The sequence below is a fragment of the Meriones unguiculatus genome, chromosome 20 (genome assembly GCF_030254825.1).
Source record: "Meriones unguiculatus strain TT.TT164.6M chromosome 20, Bangor_MerUng_6.1, whole genome shotgun sequence".
NCBI lineage: Eukaryota > Metazoa > Chordata > Mammalia > Rodentia > Muridae > Meriones > Meriones unguiculatus.
Window position 1 is genome coordinate 25275578 of NC_083367.1, and position 25695 is coordinate 25301272.

A 25695-nucleotide genomic window follows, 5' to 3' on the forward strand; every position below is an offset into this window, starting at 1 on the left:
CTTCAGTTCACCCCTTCACAGACATCCAGTTGGTTCTTTGGCTTTCGGGCTGCAGGAAAACTGCAAACTTGACGCAGCTCAGGCTCCAGCCAGGAGGAGGTGCAAAAGAGCGCCTGTCAGCTGGCGGGCAACTTCTGCACGCGGAACCATAGGGCAGGGCTACAGATATCCGGGGGGGGGGGCTTGTAACCGCTGAGCACCGGGCCCTGCGGAGCTTCCGGGCGGGCTCTGGAGGAAGCGAAGGAGAGAGAAGCGGCTTCCTCCGTGTGGCTCCGCCCCTCCGCTCCTTTTTCACCGGATCTAGGGGCTTGCCCGGGCCTTGCCGGGCATCCCGGGAGGCTGGGGCCCCATGGTACCGATGGAGACCCAGCTGCAGAGCATTTTCGAGGAGGTGGTGGTGAGTGCGACTGTCCGTAACCCAGGGCGATGGCTCGGGGAGGGGGTGACAGCGGCTCCGGGCTCTGGGCCTGGGTCAGCGCCTTTCCCGCCCCCTTTGTTTTGACATCGGGATCTGCACTGAGGTGGCGATCCCTGGACTGCTGTCAGATTCCAAGAAAGTACTGTTAGTTCCCGCCGGGGTCCCGATTAAAGTGTCTTGCCGTAGAATATTTCTCTTAAGGGACATATTCCCACCCTCTCTTTATTATTCAGATCGTTTTACTATCTTTGTTTGTTTGCAGAAAACAGAAATTATAGAAGAGGCTTTCCCAGGGTGAGTATGTGGCAGACAGGTTTTTGTGACTTTTTTTTTTTTTTTTTTTTCAGATTTATCTTTGTAAGATTTTACTTATGTTGGTCTTGGGGAGTTATAAAATCTACCTTATAGGCTTTGTATCCTTTTAAAACCGGTAGCAAATAACGTGATTTTTGTTTTCCAGCATGTTTATGGATACCCCCGAGGATGAAAAAACAAAATTAATCAGCTGTTTGGCAGCCTTCCGACAGTTTTGGAATGGGCTTTCTCAGGTGAGACATGTCATGTCTAAAATCTAGTTAATGACTTTTGGATCCTTCTTTTTTACTTTTTATATCTACCTTGATCTTTCTCTTATGATCGTTTGGGAATGGGAAAAATAAAACTGCCAGCATTTTACATGCATATATTTGCTGGAGAACCTGAGTTTAAAGTTCAAGGTAATAGGACCACTCTGGGAAGCATTTTTAAAAATTGCTTCTGTATTAGATTATATAAGTTCATTTTATTCTGTTTTTATGTATTAAATGGAAACACATATCACCCTTTTCTTATAAAAGAAAAATGTCTTTATTAAAAAGATTAGCCAGTGTTAGACCCCTGTTAGAGGAGTCTCATCTTCTCATAGAGGGCCGTAGATAGGGAAATGAGCTGCTCAGCTCTCTTGGCCTGTGAGCCGGTGGTAGGATTTGCCACCCAAGTGTAGATATGAAAGCCAATCCATTCAGATTTTAAGCTTTTTGTTTATGTGAATCAGAAGTACATAAGGCAGAAGAGTAGTTTCAGACGCTGCTCATCCTCCTTCCTTTCCTGTCTCAGGCCCTTGCCCTTCCTGTCTGAAGCCAGTTTGTGTTCTCTGAACCATTTCTCTACAGGACAGCATCTCTCCTGCCTCTGTCTTCCGAGTTCTGGGATTATGACATCATCTTTGTGCTTTTTTCTTTTAACAGTGCTGGGGATTGAACACAGGGCTGCACCCATGCTAGGCACACATGTGTCAGGTTTAACTTATGAAAACTTTCGATTTGTCATTGGAATCATGTGGGCTCTGATTTGGGATGATGGGACTTGGGTTCATTTAAATTTTCATCAGGCTGAGGTACTCATCCATATTATTTTTTTTTTCTTCCAGCAAATAGAATATTTATATCACCTATAAAGATACTACTTAAAGTTACTTAAGTGGGTTTTGTATGGTCATGAATTTGTTAATATAATCTCATGGTAGAAGTTTAATCTATGTAATTACAAGATTTTAAAATTAATATAACAAATAGCTAATTTAATTTACTTGCTTGTTTGGGGACAAGGTCTTGCTAGATATAGCTCAGGCTGACTTAGAACGATATATGCAGCCCAGGGTGGCCTCACACATGCCTCATCCCCTCAGGGTTTACAGGCATGCACTTCCCACACCCACAGCTGAATCTGACTTCTTCCATTTTGCTGTGTTAGGAATTGCCTTCATTCACTGACGTTCACAGTGAAATGTTTCCTTTATGGTATTGATCGATTTCCAGGGATAGTATTATCAACTTGTGTTATTCAGAAATTGTAACTTAAGGCCCCAATAAAAGCATTTTCTACTTTCAGGAGTCACATGAACAGTGTGTCCAGTGGATTGTTAAATTTATTCATGGCCAACACAGTCCCAAAAGGATCTCCTTCCTCTACGACTGCTTAGCGATGGCGGTGGAGACTGGGCTCCTTCCGCCCAGGTACATTTTGGGTAGGGATGAACAATGGGGAGACCTTTCTTTATAAAGTTGCAGAACTGATTTGAGGCTGTTGTCAGAGAGACAAGGGATAGAAATGGGGCACGGGGCACATACATAAGTCAGCTTAAGATGCAAGATTTTTGTTTTAAATTTAATTTGTTTTTATGTCTGTACATTTGTGTGTCTGCAGGCCAGAAGAGGGCACCAGATCTCATTATAGACGGTTATGAGCCACCAAGTGGTTGCTGGGAATTGAACTCAGGACCATTTGGAAGAACAGCCAGTGTTCTTAACCTCTGAGCCAGCTCTCCAGCCCCACAGCATTTGTGTTAGTGATTGCCACATATGTGGTGTGCCTGAAGAGGCCAGAAGAGGGTGTTGGACCCTTTGGTGCTGGGATTAACAGGTGGTATGAGCCATCTGGCATGTGCTCTGGGAATTGACTCAGGGCTCCCATGAGAGCAGTGTGAGCTCGGAACTGCTGGGCCATCAGCTGCAGCCATAGTGCTTCATCATTACAATCCAGTGTAGCAAGGGCCGAAGTCCTTAAAAAGCTTGTCTATTGAGAGCTTGGTTGAGGCGCTCATCCAGGAACCACAGGTGTTGTCTATTTGACCTGGTTTTTTCATAGTTTGATAGAGTTCAAAAGTTTGCAAAAGAAGTATAGTCAAGAAGTAGCCTTTGCCTCTTTGGCATAGCTTTAAACCTGCCCAAACAGCAGACCATTCCTCTGTCTCTCCAGCGGTGTGTGTATAAGCATCATATTTCATAGAAGCATATGGAAATGAAATTGTAATGCTGTCATCTTGAAAATAATAGTCTGCCACCACCTGGTAGATGATCAACATTTAACCAAAAGCTTTTGACAGTGTGCATTTCTAGTGAAAATATAGCATAGTGAATGTCACTTAGTTCTGTTTAATGTTTGAGCTTGCTTCTAAGTAAAGAAAGTGTTTCATATCCCTGACCACTTTAACAGTGCAGTTTTAGAAGCATATACATGACCATTTGGCATGGCCCTTAGAACACCCTGCATCCACAGACCATAGCATTAGAGAGTCTATAGGATTCTCTCTAGTAACTGAAGTGCTTTTTCCCCCAGGATGGTTTGCGAATCGTTGATAAACTCTGACACTCTTGAATGGGAAAGAACACAGCTTTGGGCTTTAACATTTAAGCTGGTTCGGAAAATAATTGGAGGAGTGGATTACAAGGTATTGTTATCTAATTGTAAGAAGTGATTGCTTTCAGACATGATTACTTTTTTTACAGGGTGTAGATCTTATTTCATGTAAAAGAAACAAAGCAGAGAGTATTCGTAACTTGGCTTTTTTACATATGTGCTGAAAGGATTTAAAACTACTCAGTTGACTTACAGTTTCTTTCCTCTCAGAATGTTTAAATATACACAGGACTAATATGTTTTTATGATGAAAGGGGAAGTCACAAGGCAGAACCCATGTTTGGTACCAGTAGTCTTTCGTTGCTTTGTGAAATGAAGAACACATAGCGGGATTTGTGGACCTAGAACTCTGCCTTGGTCTCTGTAGAGTCCTATCCTTCCTCACAGATGTCTTCAGGATTCTGCTCATGCCTGAAAGTAGCAGCACAGAGTCTCTTGTACTTCATGGTCCAGCTAAGGACCATGTCTCTCAGTTTTGAACTGTCCACTGTCAAGGAGTTGCCAAAGCATGGCCCTTTATGTCTACTTGTCCTTCCATCTGAAATGATCCAGTAATGACCAAGAAGATAGTTATTGTTAAATCATGGTTAAAACCAGTCACAGAAGACCTCTCAGATGATTTTCTCTTCTCGAACTGAGTACTGTTCACAAGTGTCTGGAGTGCCCTTCGCATGAATCTCTGCTCACAGCACAGCTGTGCTTTCTTAGCTTCCTAACACAGGAAGTCTTTGAGTCTCCTGAGGGCCAGGAACAATCGGCAGAGTATAGAATGTTCATTTTAATTTTTAAGTAATTTTGTTGTTCATTACAAGATGTCATGTGGAATTCTGTCCCATTATGGAGCATATTCTCAGGTTAGCGTTAGGAATGTGTCACCTCTGAATGGGACATTTAAAAGTATGACCTTGAAGCAGTATACACTTCTGAGATCTGGCTGTTTTTCTTACATAGAGGACTTTAATACTTCCTCTTGTTTTAACACATGTCACCTTCTTTTTACTTATTAGGGTGTTCGAGACCTCCTAAAAGTGATTTTGGAGAAAATCTTGACAATCCCAAATACAGTAAGCTCTGCTGTTGTCCAGCAGCTCCTGGCAGCAAAAGAGGTAACTTAAAGTTAGACATGCCCCTGTGTCTAGAACTCACAGTGGCTGTAGCTGGGAAGATGGCTCAGTGGGTGAGAGCACCTGCTGTTCTTGGGGGACAGAGAGGCTAGTCCATCAGCCTAGCAGGAAACAGCAGGGTGACACCAGACACTCATCTCTGGCCTGTGCATGCACACACATAGGCAGGGACAACCGCACATGTGCAGACAAGTCACACAGCACACACTCAGATAGCTTGTGTTATATGTGTATATTAAAACATAACCTCACACATGCTTCCCTAACATACATTTAAGGCCTACTTGCCATTTTCAAGTTTATAACATATTCTTACTAACTGGAATCATGATGTATAACAGACCTCTTGAATTTATTCATCCTATCTGATTACCAGACGTGTGTCCTTTCAGTCAGCATTTTGCAGGCATCCACATAGATGCAAGCATTTTACCAACTGAGCTATTTTCCTAGCCACATTTACTAATTTTTAGGTATTTTTTGTAGTTGCTCTTGTATTTAAAGGTCTTATGAGGCTAGTCAAGAATAATGTTGTCTTTTTGTTTCTTTTAGGTTATAGCTTATATCTTAGAACGAAATGCCTGTCTGTTACCAGCCTATTTTGCAGTCACAGAGATCAGGAAACTATATCCTGAGGGAAAACTTCCACACTGGGTAAATTTTGCGTTTTCTAAAACTTTAAATTCTTGTCTGTATGCGTGTATGCGCGCGGGCGCAGGCGCCCACGTGTGTGTGTGTGTGTGTGTGTGTGTGTGTGTGTGTGTGTGTATCTTAGTTAGAATTTCTATTGCTGCTGAAACACCATGACCAAAGCAACTTGAGAGGAAAGGGTTTACTTGTCTTACACTTTCATACCAATGCACATCGTCGAAGGAAGTCAGGACAGGAACTCAAGCAGAGCAGGAACCTGGAGGCAGAAGCTGATGCAGAGGCCATGGAGGGGTGCTGCTCTACTGGCTTGCTCCTCATGGCTTGCTCAGCCTGATTTCTAGAACTCAGGAGCACCAACAGCCCAGGGATGGCTCCAGGGCTGGGCCCTCCCCCATTGAGAAAATGCTCTCCAGGCTTGCCTACAACCTAATCCTCTGTTGGCATTTTCTCAGTTGGGGCTCTCTTCTCTCAGATGACTCTGGCCTGTGTCAAGTTGACATCACGCTATGTATCAGCCAGCACAGTATGTATGTCTGCACACATGCCGCAGCGTGAGTGTGGAGGCAGGATGGCTTTGGGAGTTGCTTCTCTCCTTTGTTGGTCGGACCCAGTAGTAAAACATGAGTTATCAGGTTTGCACAGCAAGTGATTTTACCCGATGCTGTCCACCTTGGTGCCAAGCAGCTTTACCAGCTGAACCACATCACTGACTCAGTAAATGTCTAGTAACCCATTGAGACAGTTCTTATGTGCTTAAAAAAATACACAGCATTGTTGAGTAGGTAAGGATGTAGTGGTATCCCTTGGCTCAACGTAGGCACACATGGAGTGACCAGTGTTTGCAAGAAAGAGAAAGAACACGCTAGTGTTTAATTGTTCTGTGCCAGGCTTTGTTCTAATTCTTTATGTGTCTAGATTTCCATAGATGACCACACTGTGCAGGGTAACCTTGGTCTTATTTTTATATTTATTTGTTTTCTTTTTCTTTTAGTTACTAGGAAACTTGGTATCAGACTTTGTGGACACCTTCAGGCCCACAGCAAGGATAAACTCCATTTGTGGTAAGATTACAATTTAAAGTAAACTTAGTATATTATGTAATGCTTAAAGTTTAGTGACTAGGAGTCTGTTGGATATAATTGAAGGATGGCCTCTTAGGAGCGGGTTGCCATTTTATAACACTCTAGGAAACTAATCATAGTGTTTATTTTAGGGGCTTTGAATAAGGCAGAGACAGAAATGGTTCAGTGGTACAACTTTCATGAGAGACCATTTGAACAGTTGTGTTACCTCTAACTAGAAATACTTTTCATTTTATTTTATAAATTTTAATTATCTAGGCATACCTTTCATTGTATTTTGTTTTTTCATTTTTAAGACAAGGTGTATATAACCCAGGCTAGCCTGAAACTGTAGGCAAGGGTGGCCTTGAACCTCTGATTTTCCTGTTTCCACTTCTCAGTGCAAGGATTGCAAACGTGCTGCCACACTCAGTTGTGGGGGTCGAGGCCAAGGCTTCATGCCTGCCGAACAGTCTAGCCCCTGAGCTCCATCCCTGGAAAATGCTTCCTAAACTCCAGACATCTGGAAATGTCAGCACGTCTGTTCTTCTGTGGCCATGATGATGAGAATACCAGACTCTTTGAGTCTGTTGTAATCTACTCCTTTACTCTTCATTGGCTGTTTTAGCTGTCTACTTCCTTATATTTGCTGTGATCAACTGATAATCTTTGCAATGCCCAAATGTGTTTCCAAATTATTTCTAGGAATTATGGTACTTTCAGAACTGTCTGGGAACATAGACCATTGTTTATTTAAGTGATCAGACAGTGAGTATTTCGTATGTCGGTACCGTTTTAGACTCTGGGAATACAAAGACAAACTATATAAATGCTAGACAGAAAATTCTGAGCTCTCTAGTTTTGTAACTGAATGTATATTAATATTAAATGAATTACTGAAGTGAAGCAGGTTTTAAGACAGATGATGTTGAGTTCATTTCAGATAGGTTGAGCTTGGGATATCTTTGGGCCAAGTGATGCTGCTGTTTAGGCATTCAGGCATATGCTGCATCAAAGTTTTCTATGGACATTCTGAAACAAACAAACAACCCTGAAGAAGAGATCTCAGACTATTTGGACAGGTCCATCTTGTAAACATTTAAAGCTTTGTCTTTGTGTTGTGTATAGTCTGTAGCCACTTTGCTGCCAGACTGCAAAGGACTGTGCCAGTACAGATTTGCAAAAGCAGATAGCCAGCTAGATTTGGCTCACAGACTCTACTTTGCTGACCTCTGCCTTAAATATTTAAACAAAATGCAATGGTTTTGCTTTTGGAAGCCTTGTACAAATTGATTGTCCAGCTCTCTGGATGAAATACAGGCAATAAAAATTCTTTAGTCTCCTGACAACATTGTTAAAGGCATTTTAAATCAGTGCCTTGTTCAGCATGCATATTCATTAAGTTAAAAAGGGCTGAAGGACCTGGCATTGCCTCTGTCAGTTTTTTGTTTGTTTGTTTGTTTTTGTTTTTTTTTTCTTAGTTTTTATTAATTGTACTTTATTCACTTTGTATCCCCCCTGTAGCTCCCTCCTCTCTCCCCTCCCAATTTTCCCTCCCTCCCCCTTTTCCACACATGCCCCTCCCCAAGTCCACTGATAGGGGAGGTCTTCCTTTCCTTCCTTCTGATCCTAGTCTATTAGGTCTCATTAGGAGTGGCTGCATTGTCTTCCTCTGTGGCCTGGTGGGGGGAGGTGATCAAAGAGCAGGCCAAACAGTTCATGTCAGAGACAGTCCCTGTTCCCATTCCTAAGGAACCCTCTTGGACACCGAGCTACATCTGTGCAGGGGTTCTAGGCTCTCTCCATTCATGGTCCTTGGTTGGAGTATCAGTCTCAGAAAAAACCTCTGGGCCAGATTTTTTTGTTCTGTTGCTCTCCTTGTGGAGCTCTAGTCCCCTTCAGGTCTTTCTATCTCCTCCTTCTTTCATAAGATTCCCTGCACTCTGCCCAAACTTTGGCTGTGAGTCGCAGCATCTGCTTTGATAGTCTACAGGTTTGAGCCTTTCAGAAGTCCTCTGTAGCAGGCTCCTGACTTGTTCCCTGTTTTCTCTACCTTCTGATGTCCATTCTCTTTGCCTTTCTGAATGGGGATTGAACATTTTAACCAGAGTCCTCCTTTATGATTAGTTTCTTTAGGTGTACAGATTTTAGTAGGTTTATCCTATATTATATGTCTAATATCCACTTATGAGTGAGTATATACCATGTGTGTCTTTCTGCTTCTGGGACACCTCACTCAAGATGATCTTTTACAGTTCCCACCATTTACCTGCAAATTTCATGATTTCCTTGTTGTTGTTGGGTTTTTTTTTTAAGTTTTGTTTTCTTTTAATTTATTTTCATTTTTTAATTGATTAATTATAATTTATTCATTTTGTATCCCAGCTGTAGCCAACTTCTTCATCTCCTCCCAGTCCCACCCTCCCTCCTGTCTTCCTATGCCCCTTCCCTAGTCCATTGATAGGAGAGGACCTCCTCCCCTTCTCTCTGACCTGGCCTTGGTCAAATTTACATAGGAATATTTTTGTGATGCATACAGGCCGTTGCAGTCTTCTACCAGTTGTGAACAACTCGGGAGCCATCTGTAACTCATGGAAACTGGACCCTGCGACTCTTCGTTTCCCTTTGAAAGGCCTTTTGCCATATGATAAGGTATGTATTAAATTCAGTGTAACTTTTGGCCATCTAGGAGCCACTATCCCATATTGTCAAGTGTTTGGTGTCAGATTGCTTCTTCATAGCCTAGAGAAGTAAATGTTTTAAAGAAAGATAGCTCATGGCTTATATTTTATGGTGTGTTTTGGTTGTGTCTTTCTTTGGTTTCCATTTCTTTTGCTAAGGTATGTAGCCTTGGCTGACCTGGAACTCTGTAGAGCAGTCTGGCCTTGAGCTTGCAGTGGTTCCCCTTGCCTCTGCCCTTCAGGGCTGAGATGGTAGTTGTGTGCCACCACATCTGGCTATGGTTGTTATGTCATCCTGCTACCCAGATATACTCTGTGGTTTGTGCATTTGTCTTAGTGGTACACCCCTGGTAAATTAGTTAGCTATAGAACTGTCTGTAAGTAAGTTCTTGTCAACAACTCTACCTTTAAAAAAATAAAAAACTCCAGATTTTAGCTCAGGACATTAATGTGTTCCCATTGTTCTCTTGGCATTTACCCTTTTCACATTTGGAATTGGTGAAGAGTACATTGGGAACTATACCTGTCGTCATTGGTTAGGTTTCTAAGCAGAAGATTCTTTTCTTTACATTCATGTTTATGACAAATGTGACTGCGTCTAAAGTCATGTTTCTACATTTAAAACCAAAGCAAAGAGGGTGTGGTTTTGTAATCACTGATATTGGGGGATTTTTCTGCTCAGGAGCAGCTCATTAACCCCATTAATGAGCAGACTTGCAGATGTGCTGGCTCCTTTGTATTGTTGTCCTTAGAACTGTACCAGTTATCATGTAGCCAATTATCATGGCTCGTCTCTGTTAACCCAGAACTTAGAGGAATGAGGCAAGAGGACACTGAGTTCCAGGCTATGATGGGCCTCAGAGTAGGTAGTTCCAAACCACAGTGACATCCTTTTTCAAACAAAACAAAACAAAAAAGCCCAAAACCAAGCAAGCAAAACCAAACTGTGTTCACAAAGAACCCTTGCTAATAGTTTCTGTGTAAAACGGACTCTACTTATTTTGTTTCAAATTACCCAAGGAATCCTGTTTTTAAATTTTTTGAGATTTTTTGTTTGTTTGTTTTATGTATATGAGTGTCTCGCATGCATGTCTATATGCACTATGAGTGCAGTGCCTGTGGAGGTCATAAGAGAGTGTCAGATCCCCTAGAACCACAGTTAGAGGGAGTTGTGATCTGCCCTGTGGGTGCTAGGAATTGAACCCTAACCCTCTGGAAGAACAGCCATTCCTCCAGCCTCACAAGGAATCCTTAAGAATTACTTCTTGAAGGGGATGTGTATGTCTGTCACCTTTGCAGGTATTTTATAGCACAAGTGGAAAAAGAAACAGCAAGCAGATGCGGAGCTGGGTTGAACTGAGGGATGGGGAGCCATTGAAAAGGAAAACAGTTTATCAGGGTAATAATTGTTCTTCAGGTTTAGCTCATAATTCCACTACTACAGTTTTTCAAAAAGCATATCTTAAAAATTAGTTTAAATTGCCCCCTCACATCGTTTTTTTCCCAGAATTCCATCTAAGAGATCTATTTAAAAAATACAATCAAGCATCCATTATACAAATGGTATTTGATAGTATACAAATAATAAGTTCTCACTGACTATCAGAGTGATGGCTCTGACAGCACATGCTAGGAAACTGTAAGTGCAGGACAGAACCTTTTTGTAAGTGTTGAATAAGTTCCAGCTATAGTAGCACTAGTTTGTTGTAAGTGCAAGTTCACTAAAGTGACACAGGCAGAATATTCCTTTTCTAAAACTGTGTAAATGCCAAGGTCACATGACAGCCTTACTAGACACATGGGCCCTAGCATCTTATGGCTGCCAGGTGAGCCTTTAGAAAACATAGCTATAAATTCAGAAGGTTCTAATTTTGGATGTACCTTTATAGTAGTTTTATAAACTAGATTTAGTCATGAGAAATTGTATGCTTGGATATGTAGAAACTTCTGGAAAATTGTCAGTTTTGCACAGAAAGGAAGCAAAAATCTTAGTGATGTTGTTTCATTATGTCTAGGAAATATCCCAAGGATAAAAGAACTGACAATATGAAATTGACATTTTAGGTGTAGACTGAATGGAAAACTGAAAATGTTGTGTTTTCAGGAAGAGGGAGGGGAATGAAAAGATGTGATTCTACTTCTTGTCTTGACATTTGCACAAGAGTTTCACCTTGAATTTTAAATGAAAGAATCAAGGTGGGAACATGTAAGCCATAGCACTAAATTTTTTTTTCCACTAGGTTTTACTTACTATGGGAAGGTAACAAGTGCCATAGGATACTTTACTCTTAATTCCGAATAATTTTAATTCACTGTTGTTGATCTTGAAGCAGTAATTTCTTTTTTATTTCCTTTAAAGGATCTGTTTGAACCACAGACTGCTTTGTTGAGATATGTATTGGAGCAGCCTTATTCCAGGGATATGGTCTGCAATATGCTAGGTTTAAATAAGCAGGTACTGTACTATGCTAGAAGTCGATAAGTCTGTAGATCTGCACTGTTCTTTTCTATTTTCTTTGCTGTAGCTAACCAAGCAAAACAGTTAAGAATGCTTCGATGACCTTTTCAGTATACAGTTTATTCAACAATGTAGTCTTCTATCACTTATATATTGCATTAAGAATGTTTAAATTTAAAGGGAGGTATTTTTAAAGTTGGTTTGTTTTGCATTGCTTTTTTTCTATAAGGCCAGTTTCAAGTTACCTTTTGCCAGAGAAACCTACACATGACTTAACCATATTTTTTGACCTTTTTGTTGTTGTTGTTTGGGTGTATTTTTATAACCCCTGATACCTTCAGAGTGGCTGCCTTGCTGAATTTTTCTATTTCTTTCTTTCTTTTTTTTTTTTTTTTTTGGTGTATGTTTGTTTGGTTTTGGTGGTTTGACATGTGGGCGGGTTTGTGCTGACTCGGGGTTCCTTGAGGCTGGCCTCATAGTCACTGTTTTGTCTTTTCTTTTTTTCTTCCTTTATTTTTGTTCTGTCCTGTCTTGTCCTGCCCATCCTCCAATGCTCTAGACCTTGAACATTGCTCAGGTATGTTCACAACCTTACTGTTGTATTGTGACTAACGATACGCTGGCCGCTTTGTAGCCACTGATTCATTTAGACGATACGTGTATGGTCGGGGCTTGAAATTGGCGGGACCATGCTGAGACCAAGGCCACTGAAAAACCTTCTTGGGATATGAGAGTTCTTTTTGGTGAATGGTTTTTGGTTTTGTTTTTGGTGTTTTTGTTTTTAAATACATATTTTTTTTGGTTTCTTGTTTTTTAAGAAAGAGACAACACTTGGCACTCAGTAAAGCCTGTCACTTTTTGATTGGTTTTCCCCCTCCACTCCATTTTACTGTTTTCATTTTAGGGCTAAAGTTAGCCTGATGGAATTTTCAGAGTTGGAAAGATTGGTGGTAGCCTCTTATCTTTCCAGACTATTAGTAAAACCAAATAACAACAAAAACACTTGTGTTGATTTGTCTTAAAACCAAAACAATTTTAAAAAGGAAAAAAAAAATAGAACATTTTCATAGAAATACGTTGCTTTTAAAAGTTGGAGTGGTAAGCTTTAAACAGGGAAGGCTTTTTTGGAAACATGGGGATTGACTAAGAAATGTCACACTCTTAGGTGACCCCACACTTCTTGACGAACACCCTTCTTTGTCAGTCTTTGCCAGACGTGTCCTTCTCTTAGAGTGGGCTCCTCAGCTGAGGTCCACCTGCAGCAGGAGAAAACCACTATGGCTGTTTGACAAGCCAAACTTTTATGCAGTCCCAAGTCTGTTGCAGGACTTTGCACCTTTGAGATTTTAAACAAAATAGTGGTTCCAATTATTTTTGTTAACAGTTTTTGAGCCCAGCATATTAAAGGAGGCCAGCGTGTTGGTTTAAGACAATGCTCTCTCTAGGCGCCGTAAGGTAGCGTTGCTGTTTGCAATACCATAGTGAAGGTTGTGCCAGCGCTTCCATTGATAAAGCCCTATTTTTACGGACATACGGCTTGGCCATGAAACTTGCTCAGTGTTGAAACTGCATGCCAAACTCACCGCAGTAGCAATACCTCTTTTTTATTTTCAGTTTTTTTTCCTTCTAAAAAAATTTACCAAGTTTCCTTGTTTGGAAGAGCCTTTGTACATGTAAAACTGAAACTCCTTGCCCACTAAAGTACCTGATGTTATCTCCTATAATCTGTCACATAACGTTTTAAATACCAAGTCATTAACTCTGATCCATTCTCACTTGAGCTAGAGGTAAGTATTAGTTAACTTTGCAAGAATGCTTCACACTTTGTCTTAAAACTAATTTTGCAGTGAATGTTAAGTCATACTTGACTCATATAGATATAGATATAGATATATAAATATATAATTTGGTGACTAAATGGCATTTGAGCTGCAAGTACAACCCCCCAGATATCTTTAACTGACTGTGGCTCTGTGCCCACCCCTAACCGTGGGGGAAAGAGGCAGCTATCCTCAAAATAGAAACTGACAAAATAATTTCAAAAAGTATTTATGATATGATCATTTTAATAACAAGTTTCAACCTATAAAAAGTTTATGACTAAGACATAAATCCATAAAAAATAAAGTTTATAATGGAAATGCTGACATTATTAGTATTGGTCCCACTGTAGTGTAAACATTGTCAAAAATTCACAATTCATCAGTAATTGTTGTCATAGGCAAATCTGTAGTGAGAGGATCTACAGATGCAAGATAATATGCCGAAGTGCCTTGGTATATTATTTTACATATGGAATGTAGGGAATAAAAGGAGAACACACAATATAAATCCATATGGATAAAAAGGATGAAATCATCTTATTGCATCTTTTATCATTACGGAACTATATACCCTGTGCTGTACTTTCTTGTCCTTTCTCTAACAGTGCAATAATTAAAGCTTGAAAACTTTATGACCTGTTCGTATTGCATTTTCCAGTAGGAATTGGGCTATGGTTAATACTAAAATTGGTCACAGACCGGTCATAATAGCCCAGTTCTACAGCCACAGCATGGCCTGCAGCACTGAGCTTAAGCACATAAAGGAAGAAGTGTTGTGTTCTGTGTTTACATTGGAGTTTCGATCTATTTCCTTATGAGTAAAAGCATCACAAATCACGCATAGTTATTAAGCTTTTGTGTGCTGTGTGTAGGCTCTGGCTACCATCTCTGAAATGACTGGGAGCTGTTACCTAACGTAGGAATCTGGTCCTGACTCGCAGCCTCCTTGGTTAAAGTAGGGATTAATAGCATTGAGAGAGACTCACTCCTCCCAACTTGTTCTGAATAGACAGCATTAAAACTGATTTAAACCACTATTTAGAATTAGCTTAAGCCCTTGTGAGTGAAACTTGTGAAATGTTTAATGCAAAAGCAAACTGTTATGTAAAAAGTGTCACATGCCATTCAGTAGTGGATCCGAGTGAATGCAGAAAAGCAGAGTACCAGTCGGCCTAAGGGTGGAAATGAAGCAGGGCATGTTGGCTTGAGGGTAAAATGGGTCTAGTGCAGCTTGAACTAGTGTGTAGAAAAGTGATCTTAAAATATTGAATTTGGATATTCTCATTGTTAAAATAGGTTTAGACTAAATATACATATAGACATATAAAATAAAGATTCAACATTTATGCAAGAGATTTATAAATAAAATTATTAAAGTACCTTGTTCACATTGTCCATGTTATAAGATAATTTGAAGTATGGTGAAGATTGTTTTAACATACCTACTGTATAGTGCAATACTAAGGCAGACTAAGTGTGGGTCATACACTGTAATCCCAGGGCTCAAGAGGTCGAGGCAGCAGGATAGCCTCAAGCTTGAGTTCAGCCTGGGCTTCATAGTGAGTACTAGGTCCATCAGAGCTATATAGCAAGACTGTGGCTTTCCAAAAAAAGAAAAAATAAAAGGCAGAAAATGAAAGTGTATTTATTTGTATTTTGCTTTTTGAGATAGGGTCTTGCTTAGGTACCCGAGGTTGCGAGGCTGAGCTGGAGTCCTGCATACAGCAGGGTTTCACACCATCCACACAGCCTTACCCTGTGGCAGCCCTGATGCTCTACCTCCTGAATGTCAGTCTGACACAAGCATTACTGAAAATAGGAATTTAGGTCATTGTCTCAGATTTTTTCTTTTTTGATGCTGTCAAGTTGACATGCACAATCCTTCCTTTATGTTTAGCTTTAGGTAATGTGTCTGGCTTTATTTACAATAATTAAGCCAATACATATTTTGCATCAGATACTAGGACCTTGGGTACCTCCTGTTGTATTTGATTCTCAACTGAAAAGCTGGGGTGTAATCATGAGATGTGGCATATGTTGAAAAACCATCAGCTTTAACTATAAATTTCCCAATTGCTTTTGTTTTGTCAAAATTCTAATATTTCTGTGACCATTAAACCATATGACCATTACAACATCCCTGAAAACATGTAGGTAAAAGTCCAGCCTTTAAAGAGAACAAATAGCTAATACAAGACAGGGAACTCCAAAGTGACTGAGGTGCTAAACGCCAGTTTTACTTAGTCTGCTCTTTTTTCCTTGAGTAGATTGATGGGAGGCCACCACGGATGGAGGGATAGTTGACAAATTGGCTAGTCTCTAAAGTAGAAGCAAATTCTCATCACTAGTGAAAAAAATTCCTACTGGAAATCCTGGCTTTCCTTCTTTTCCCAGATTTTTCTGACTCTTGCATACTTTGAGTGATCTCGCTGTACACGTGTGTTGTCTGGCCCTCTCTGAGGTTGTTGGTGGTTGGCGGAACTAGTGAATTTCAAGCCCTGTACACAGTAGCTGCATGCTGACTGAGAGCTAGTCTGTAGTGTTGTCTGTGGCACTCCGCTCTGCTTCACACTGATGACTACGTTTGGAGGAGGAGGAACCGGAGTCTCAGCTGGTGGTGTTACTATTGCTTCCTGTAACCCTGTAACGTGGTTGACTGTGATCATGGCCTTGTGTTCTTGGAAAAGTACACTACGAAACAAGCATTGATGCTTCCTGTTTTGGGTAGATGTTTGTTTTATCTGCATGCATCGAGAAAGTGCAGCTATACTGGAGCTTTACAACGTGGAGCTGGCAAAGCATGCAAAGAGGGGGTGCAGTGGATTGTTTTGTTTCCTTCCAAATTTGTCCCCATTTTGCATTTTTCTATAAATTCAAGAAATCATATCCCTTTTTCATGGCAAAAGACATCGATAATTAAATCTAAAGTATAGGGAAATCATCTGTATTTTAGTACTTGTGTTCACTAGTCAGGCTTTCACGTGCCTGCTACTGAATACACAACATTTATAAAGAAAACGTAGACTTGCTTTTAAATTATGGCTTAATTCGTTCAGTAAAAGCACATTTTAAATAATTTTTAAAAGTACAAATCTTTTTGCCTCTAGAAAGGGAAGTTGCATTTTCATTGTTAGTGTTTAAACTAGCTCTTTTTCTTGTTTTAGATTTTAAAATGGTCTGACTTAAAATTAAAGCTGCATTATGCTTGACCTTCAAAGGAGGGAAAAGCAGAGGCTCCTCTGAGTCAGCTTCCATTTCAATATCAATGTCCGTGTCAGCATCACCGCTACACGTTGGAGACCAGACACTCAGAGCTGGCTTACCTCTGTAGGTGACAGGACTGAAACTTGGGCTTGTCACTTTAAAACACGCAGGTTTATGTCTGGCCTTGTTTGCTTTTTCTAAATATTTAATCTCTGGAAACTCAGGTCCTTCGGTTTTCAAGTTGGATTGCAGAAATGATGGTATCGCCCTCTCATGTCGCCTCTAACCTGTTGTATTAACAAAGTAGCCTAATATACTTTTGTCACATTGAAATAATTCTGAATCAAAATCCAACCTTAATTGGAAGCGGGAGACATGAGAAAACGTTTCCCATGAAGCCCTCCTCTGTGATAACAAGACTCGATGCAGCTTTAATAGACTAGAGCTAACCGTAACCTCACTCCATCCCATGCTTCTCAGCCTCTCGTTTCGATTAACGCCCATTAACTGGTGACGTCTAAAACTAACCAGGAGGCTTTTGGAATACTGTATTTAATCTCTGCCCTACAGCACAAGCAGCGCTGCCCTGTGCTGGAGGACCAGTTGGTGGACCTGGTGGTGTACGCCATGGAGAGGTCTGAGACCGAGGAGAAGTTTGACGATGGGGGAACCAGCCAGCTCCTGTGGCAGCACCTCTCCAGCCAGCTCATTTTCTTTGTGCTTTTCCAGTTTGCCAGTTTCCCACATATGGTCCTCTCTCTGCACCAGAAGGTATGACTAGCGCACACCACCTCAGACCCTCTCCAGCTGCTTGTCACTGTGCTCAGCTGTCCAGCTCTGAGCACCGCCAGCCTCTGGGTTCAGAGGGGACACAAGGCAGGCCCTGATTTCGGTTTTGTTTAGCTTTTGTTTGTTCGTTTTCTTAGGCAGAGTCTCACCTGTTGCCTGTTGGTCTAGAACTCACTCTAGACCAGGCTGTATAGAACAGGCTGGCCTCAAGCTCACAGAGACCCACCCACCTCTGGCTCCCAAGTGCTGGGACTAAAGGCTGTGCCCCGTGCCTGGTTTCTGTTTAGGACCGTTATGGTTTTTAACTTTTCTTTCTAACTATAAAAAGTAGTTTGTCATTCATTCTACGTAGTTGCAGTGCCATGATCATATAATACAAAATGAAAAGACAGTGTAATACCACCAAGGAGTTCTACACTGGAGAAGAAAAGATGTGTGTGTGTGTGTGTGTGTGTGTCTATATAATAACTAGGTATAATATATAACTAGTTAGGTTTTTGTTGCTGTTACAGAACACCATGACCAAGAGCTATTTGGGAAGGAAAGGGTTTACTTTATCTTACAGTTTACTATCTATCATGAAAGGAACTCAAGTTAAGAAACTGGAGCCAGAAACTGATTCAGAGGTCAGGGACATGGCATCTTAACAGGCTTGTTCCCCGTGGCTTTTTCAGCCTGCTTTCTTATACAGCCCAGAACCATTTCCTCAGGGGTACTCCCCCTAGTAGGCTGGGACATCCCTCATCAATCATTAATCAAGACAGTATCCCTCAGAGTGACCAACCGGCCAGTCTTAGGAAGGCATTTTGTCATTTGAAATGTCCTCTTCCCAAATGACCCTGGCACATGTCAAGTTGACAAAACAACCAGTCAGCACACTGTGGAAGCATGGTTTCCTATAGATTGAGTGAAAGGGCATAGACCCTAAATGAAGACATCAAAACTTCCAATACCAAGGAGATTTTTAAGCTAATGCTTTAAAGATAAGTAGAATTTTCCCAAGAGAAGAACATAGCAAACTACTCCTCTAACAGTGGTATTAGTATTTGGAAAGATATGAAGTTGTATGGAAACTGGAAACAAAAATATGTTCAGGATGATATGATGAAGGCAGGAAAGCACAGAAGGGCATGGCCCACTTCATGTGGCCACAAGAGTTTAGGTTTCTTTTGGTAGTAGTGAAGAGTTGGGAAAATAATCAGATTGGAAAAAGTACTGCTAATGGTAACATGGAATCAGTTGCTAGTGCAGAGACAGGCATGACCAAAAAGTAAGAGAGGAATTGCAATGGGTTAGGTGATGGTGTTGAAGGTTTGAACCGGTGAAGAGGAAGAGCCAGAAACTAGAACAGACAGATTGAAAAGTTGTGTAGAACTCAGTGACTGGCAGGTGACAGAGGGTTTAGCAAGAAGCTAGCATTGATTGCTTGCTCACTGGTTTCTACTTGGTAATGAGCAGGACAGAACAGTGAGTTCAAGAAAGGGAAGACAAGTAGAAAGGCGTGGGACAAGCTGGTTTTAGGTATAAGATCTTAGGTACATTGAGTGGAAATAAATAAATGTTACACTCATAACATCTCTACAACGTGGATTCTTTCATACACGCGCACATACACACATGATTAAATTTGTTGATAATATCAAATACATATATAGTATCTTTTGTTTGTTCTCAATCCCCACCTCTCTTACTGCCCTCCCACTTATAGTAAACCAAAGTGTGTGAGTGTGTGTGTGTGTGTGTGTGTGTGTGATTTTTCTCTGGCTTTGTCAGCCAAGGTACACTCAGGAGGAAGGAAGTTACAACATAGCTAGGAGACCCTTTTCCTGGTTGGAGTGAGCATCCCAAGCAGCAAAATTTTTCTCTTCCCTGCCTGGGCTTAAAGCAGAGGTGTCCACCAGGGTGGGAGGGAGGTCCAGCAACTTCTTACCTACCAGGGCCTCTGTTGGAGGGGCCGAAGCAGTGTGCTGCACAGGTCCAGGGGCATGGGAGGAGGGCCCTGAGATCCCTTACCTGCCTGTGCTGGGTACTGGTGAGAGGGGGTTTTATGTGTCAGAAACAGCATCTGCAGACTACCTGCCCGTGCTGGGAACTGGCTGTATGGAGGAGGTGTGCACCAGGGCAACACTGACTACTTACTGCAGAAAAAAAGCTAAAATTCCCTGAGCTGCTATGTTCCTCGCTCCCAGTGGTTTTTGTTATAATCTACAGTAAGTGGGGAGACTAGCCCTTGAGGGATTTTAAATTAAAACATAACTCTTGTAAAGTATTTGTATTTTGATAAGGTTTTTTAAAATAAAAATTCATAATATTGAGCTTGATTCTCATGTATATGATCAATTTAATAATGTCCTACAGCTGATTTTTTTTTTTTTTTTGATATGTGTGGTTTACAGGAGCAGGAAAAAACTTATAATGTAGCAGGCTGTGCATTGTATGTCCTGGATTGAGACTAAGTAATTACTGAGCTCCAAAGTTAAGATACTGACGTCCAAGAACAGACACCGAGTGTGTTAGTCACTTTTGCACATGAGTGAGTGTGACAACACCTTGGTAAGGAATTTATGAGAAAGAAAGGTTTGTTTGACCTCACAGTTTTTGAGGTTTCTCTCCACGGTTGTTTATCTGAGTTGTTTTTGACCTTGTGGTGAGATAGTACATCATGCTGAAGGAATGTGTGACTGAAGATGTATGTTTACCTCACAGCAGCCAGGAAACAGAGAGAAAAGAGGAGGGGACCACTGTCCAAATAGCCCCATTGATGTAACTTTCTCCCACGAGCCCCTGCCTCCTGAGCATTCATTCCACCCTCCTGCAACATCACCATCAGCTGAAGGCCAGGCCTGAAGATATGAGCCTTTGGGGGTCATTTGAGATCCCATCAAGGTGCTCTGTTAAGAAAAACTGCAGCTTTCTGTATCCATGTCTGTAGCATTTGTGTGCACATCTGTACTTTACCATTTCTTACAGTTAGCAGGGCGAGGACTGATTAAAGGGAGAGACCATCTGATGTGGGTTCTGCTCCAGTTCATTTCTGGAAGTATTCAGAAAAATGCACTTGCTGATTTTCTTCCTGTCATGAAGCTCTTTGATCTGCTGTACCCAGAAAAGGAAGTAAGTTTTATTGTGTACATAATGATTAAGTTTAAGAGTGATTAAGTTTATCCAATTTGTGTATGTTTTGTGGAAAGAGGACTGGATCGTAGTTTGTTTCCCAGTCTGTGGCTCACTGTGATCCGTGGTCTAGGCATTCAGTCTTGATATTTGTTTTCTTGTATGTAAAATAAAGAAATTAAACTAGGTTATTTCTAACATCTATCCTAAATTACAACTGAATATTTGGTGCAGAAAACGTTTCCTGTGCGTTCTAAGTAGTTGTATAATTTTAAAAATGCCATAATGCTCTTTTAATCTATACACATCATTGAATGGCCAAACGGTAAGTGTGTGTTAGTACCTAGATTCTGTTTGTTGGCTAGGTCTCAGGGTGCCCTAACCCAGTTTTCTGTTACAAAGGTGCTTGAGGGGAGGCATAATTTATTTTGTTGGTTGCCATTTTCTACAAACACTTTATGGCAAAAGTTTAACACAGAGTAGTATAACTAGAACAGTAAGCGCTCATGTGCCTATCACCTGGAGACGTGCCTGTTTCATATTGCATCTTATTATTTGTTGTTGGTAATGCTGGATGATTTTAATTTTAAAGCACATTCCAGCTATCTATATTGTTTTCAATGTCCACTACATTTTGGTTTTCTTTGTTTTTGCTTTGTTTTGGTTTTTAAGATAGTCCTGCTACATAGTCTGGACCTTACTATGTACTCCAGGCAGACCTCATTTTCCTAGCATTTCAATGTCTTTAAGATTTTATTTTGTTTTTTTAATTACATGTCTCGGGGGCCTGGGAGAAGTTGTGTGGGTATGAATGGAGGTAACTGCAGAAGCCAACAGAAAGTATCAGATCCCCTGGTGCTGAATGTAGGTGTTTTTGAGATGCCAGGGTGGGTGCTGGGAGCCAAACTTACTCAGGCCCTCTTTGTGAGCAGCAATCACCCTGAATCTCGGAGCCATCTCTCTAACCCTCACCCTACTTTTTTTAATCTTCAAAGACTTTAAAATTACATTTATTTCTTTGTGTTTGTTGGGGTTGTAGGGCACACGCATGTTACTAATGCACAGGTTGAGGTTGAAGGACAATTTGCTGGGTAAGCTCTCTTTCCACCTCCACTGTGTGGGTCCTAGGGCCCAAACTCAGGTTGCCAGGCTTGGGAACAGGTACATTTCCTCACTGAGCCACCCAATGACAGCGACTGAAGTTGTGTATTTGTTTTATTGTGAAACAGTGTTTCCCTGTATAGCTCAGACTGTAGTCAAACTCTTGCACCTCCTATGAGGTGGGATGAGAGGATTGTGTGATCATGAGAATTTTTTTTTTTAACTTTAAATCTTTTCGGAAAATAGGTTTTCTTTGAAGAGATTAAGAGTCTGACATTAGGACAAAGTCGCAGTTGGGTAGGACTCAGTCGTGATGTGCTGCTCACAGGAGAATGTCTGTCCCTCACTATGGTGTGCTAAACATCAAAAAGCCAAACAGGTTTTTTTGAGAATATTTCCATAGAGAAGTAATAAATGTTGAAGGAGAAGATGTGTTTAACCTGATTATACAGTATGTGCATTATGTGATAGCACACTTACATGTATAATTAAATGTTTTCATTAATGTGTTAAAAATTAAAATACATTTGTGAGAATTGAAGAAATTTTATTTTTATATTTTACCTCAATTTGTTATGATTTGGGAATATGTTTACTTTTTCAAAATCAAACCTTAAACAATTTTCTTCAATAATTCTGTGATAGGGAAAGCTTGGTTAAGCATTACATTTTGTTAACAAGTAGAAACATGCTAACTAGAACATCTTTTTAAAAATCTGAATGCTGCATAATCTCTAATAGTAATGCTGAATAGTCAAAGAGCTATTGGAGCTAAACTAGATAGGAGTTTTAAAGAGTTAAGTCCACATCTCTCTGCTTCTGGGATACCTCACTCAGGATGATCTTTTCTAGATCCCACCATTTGACTGCAAATTTCACGATTTCCTTGTTTGTAATTGCTGAGTAGTATTCCATTGTGTAAATGTACCACAATTTCTGTGTCCATTCCTCTACTGAGGGACATCTGGGTTGTTTCCAGCCTCTGGCTATTACGAATAAATCTGCTACGAACATGGTTGAGTGAATGTCCTTGTTGTGTACTTGAGCATATTTTGGATATATGCCTAGGAGTGGTATGGCTGGATCTTGAGGAAACACTGTTCCTAATTGTCTGAGAAAGTACTAGATTGATTTCCAAAGTCATATAAGTTTACATTCCTACCAGCAATGGAGGAGGGTTCCCCTTTCTCCACATCCTCTCCAGCATGTGTTGTCACTTGAGTTTTATCTTAGCCATTCTGATGGGTGTAAGGTAAAATCTCAGGATCCTTTTGATTTGCATTTCCCTGATAGGTAAGCATGTTGAGCATTTCTTTAAATGTTTCTACTCACTTATAAGTGGATATTAGACATATAATATAGGATAATCATACTAAAATCTGTACACCTAAAGAAGCTAATCAAGAAGGAGGACTCTGGGTAAGATCAATCCTCACTCAGAAAGGCAAACAGATGGACATCGGAAGAGGGAGAAAACAGGGAAAAGGACAGGAGCCTACCACAAAGGGCCTCTGAAAGACTATCCTGCAGGGTATCAAAGCAGATGCTGAGACTCATAGTCAAACTTTGGGCACAGTACAAAGAATCCTATGAAAGAAGAGGGAGATAGACCTGGAGGGGACTGGAGCTCTACAAGGAGAGCAACAGAACCAAAAAATCTGGGCCCAGGGGTCTTTTCTGAGACTGATACACCAACCAAGGACTATGCATGGAGATAACCAAAACCCCTACACAGATGTAGCCCATGGCAATTCAGTGTCCAAGTGGGTTCCCTAATAATGGAAATAGGGACTGTCTCTGACATGAAATCAGTGGATGGCTCTTTGATCACCTCTCCCTGAGTAGGGAGCAGCCTTGCCAGAGCACAGAGGAAGACAGTGCAGCCAGTCCTGATGAGACCTCATAGGCTAGGGTCAGATGGAAGGGGAGGAGGACCACTTCTATCAGTGGACTTGGGGACAGGCATGGGAGAAGATGAAGGAAGATGGGTAGGAATGGGAGGGGATGACGGAGGGTGCTACAGCTGGGATATAAAGTGAATAAACTGTAATTAATAAAAACAAATAAATTTAAGAAAAAGAGTTACTCCATAAAGGATTTCTAAGATACATGTGACTATTTACTTTTCATTCACATGGAAGCTAATTATTGTTTTCCAGTGTATCCCAGTTCCTGATATTAACAAACCACAGTCAACTCATGCCTTTGCCATGACTTGTATTTGGATTCATCTTAATAGAAAAGCTCAGAATGGCAACTCCAAGCTCCAGATCCCAATTCCCCATTCCCTGAAGCTGCACCATGAGTAAGTTATTTGTTACTGGGGACTTGATTTTCCTGTTTCATTGGTAGTGGCTTGTAGACCAGTATTGATTATTGTCCGTGTAACGTTTGATATCTCGCACATTGCCTATGAGGTTGATACCTAATGTGTATGTTACAGTAAGGGCAGCATCAGAAGACAGTGTGAGTGAGGCTGCTTATGTGGCTAGGTATTTTTCTCTCCGTTTTCAACACTGATTTTGTTTTTTATGTGTTAGACCTTTAAATTTTAACTTAAAGTATGTTATCGGTTATCAACATGAGAATATTTCAAGGTTTCCCAAGTGCTCATGATTTGGACATGATCGGTCTGATTTAGGCATCTTTCACTCCCTGGGATGGCCAGAGAGAAGGAGTTGATGTGGCTGGCATGTTTCTAGAGCTGTGATGACTCAGAAGATGCCCACTTAGATAGAGCTGTGTGTCAGTCAAACTGTGAGGAGTAGCTGAACTTCCTCTTTAGGACCGTCAGATCGCTTCATAGGAGCCTGTACCATGCTTAGATCCATGCTTCACTGGGCTTTTATTTTATGAAATACTGATCATTGTCTTTTCATATTGAAACCACTAATGAAGGCATATACTATATTTAAGCAGACAATAAATAGAAATCTTTATCATCAATTTGTGAGTTATTTCTTCATTCTCTGAAACTTAGCCGAAAACAATGTACTATGTGTAGTGTATATACTTGACAAATATACACTAGTTGTTAACATAGATGAAGTTTCCTCTGCATATTACCTGAGCTTTAATATGCATTTTATGTATTTCACTACAAATGTAGTATCTGTAAGAATAAAGACATATGTAGCAACTACATGATTGAACGTCTTTAAATGCAAGTTAACTTCATGGATGTTATTTGTGTTTTTTCTGCTTAACATATGTGATACTTTAGGTTCCTACAGCAGAGTTTAAGAAATAAAAGTTTACAGATGAATGACTATAAGATTGCCCTGCTATGTAACGCTTATTCCACAAATTCAGAGTGTTTTACGTTACCTATGGGGGCTCTGGTAGAAACTATTTATGGAAATGGAATTATGAGGGTGCCTCTCCCTGGCACAAGCTGTTTGGCCTCAGCGTCGATAACCCCCTTACCGATGAATCTCCTGGACTCACTGACAGTGCACGCCAAGATGAGGTGCGCCCTTTTAGTTATTTGCTTCCATATCTGGGAATTGATAAAAGTCTGCTATATTTTTATGATTATAGGTGTATATGTATACATGTATGAATGTGGTCAATGCATTTAAGAATGATTTCTTCACAAAAGTGAATGTTGCTAACTACAGAAATTATAGATTATACAGAGGAACGTGAAGCAGATAGTGACCTTAACCTTTTCATAAGAGATGAGCATGGGAAAGAAGTTTGCATCTTTTTTCAATGAGTAAATTTATGAATTTTTTTATATATTGTTGACAAAAAAATCTACTATTTCATCTTGTTCTCCCCCCCCTACTCCCCCACCTCCCCACCCCATATAATAAACATCTTTTCACATGATTTTTTCCCTAGAACAGTTTTGGATTGCTATAACCAAGTTTCTCAGGAGGCTCATTACCCTGCTGGGTGTTGAGGTTTTGGTAGCATCTTCATATTAAGGGGATGCTGATGAAGGCTGCCTTTATAGCAGTCATTGTACTGTCTGTAGCTGCGTTTGCTTTCAGTTTTCTGAAAGGAGACGTGCTGAGCCCTAGAATTCAAAATGTTAAGCCTTTTGCCTTATTAAATTAGACACTGGAACACTTAGGTTTATGTTTGCT

At 40.6% G+C, this 25695-nt stretch overlaps 1 protein-coding gene across 2 annotated transcripts in view; it reads left to right on the forward strand.

Annotated features, from left to right (window-relative positions):
* Positions 1 to 240: 240 nt before the first annotated feature.
* The window catches only part of Med23 (mediator complex subunit 23), a 46709-nt gene continuing 21254 nt past the window's right edge, over positions 241 to 25695 (forward strand). The window contains exons 1-15 of one of the 2 annotated variants that reach the window (XM_021645668.2): positions 241 to 397; positions 681 to 712; positions 879 to 966; positions 2288 to 2412; positions 3515 to 3626; positions 4603 to 4701; positions 5272 to 5373; positions 6362 to 6431; positions 8971 to 9083; positions 11472 to 11567; positions 12130 to 12147; positions 17168 to 17368; positions 20357 to 20500; positions 23761 to 23906; positions 24825 to 25070. In XM_021645668.2, coding sequence (XP_021501343.1) covers positions 350 to 397; positions 681 to 712; positions 879 to 966; positions 2288 to 2412; positions 3515 to 3626; positions 4603 to 4701; positions 5272 to 5373; positions 6362 to 6431; positions 8971 to 9083; positions 11472 to 11567; positions 12130 to 12147; positions 17168 to 17368; positions 20357 to 20500; positions 23761 to 23906; positions 24825 to 25070 — 1640 coding nt within the window. In that variant the 5' untranslated portion in view covers positions 241 to 349. The remainder of the gene's footprint in view (positions 398 to 680; positions 713 to 878; positions 967 to 2287; positions 2413 to 3514; positions 3627 to 4602; positions 4702 to 5271; positions 5374 to 6361; positions 6432 to 8970; positions 9084 to 11471; positions 11568 to 12129; positions 12148 to 17167; positions 17369 to 20356; positions 20501 to 23760; positions 23907 to 24824; positions 25071 to 25695) is intronic. The other variant, XM_021645669.2, reaches the window with a different exon arrangement.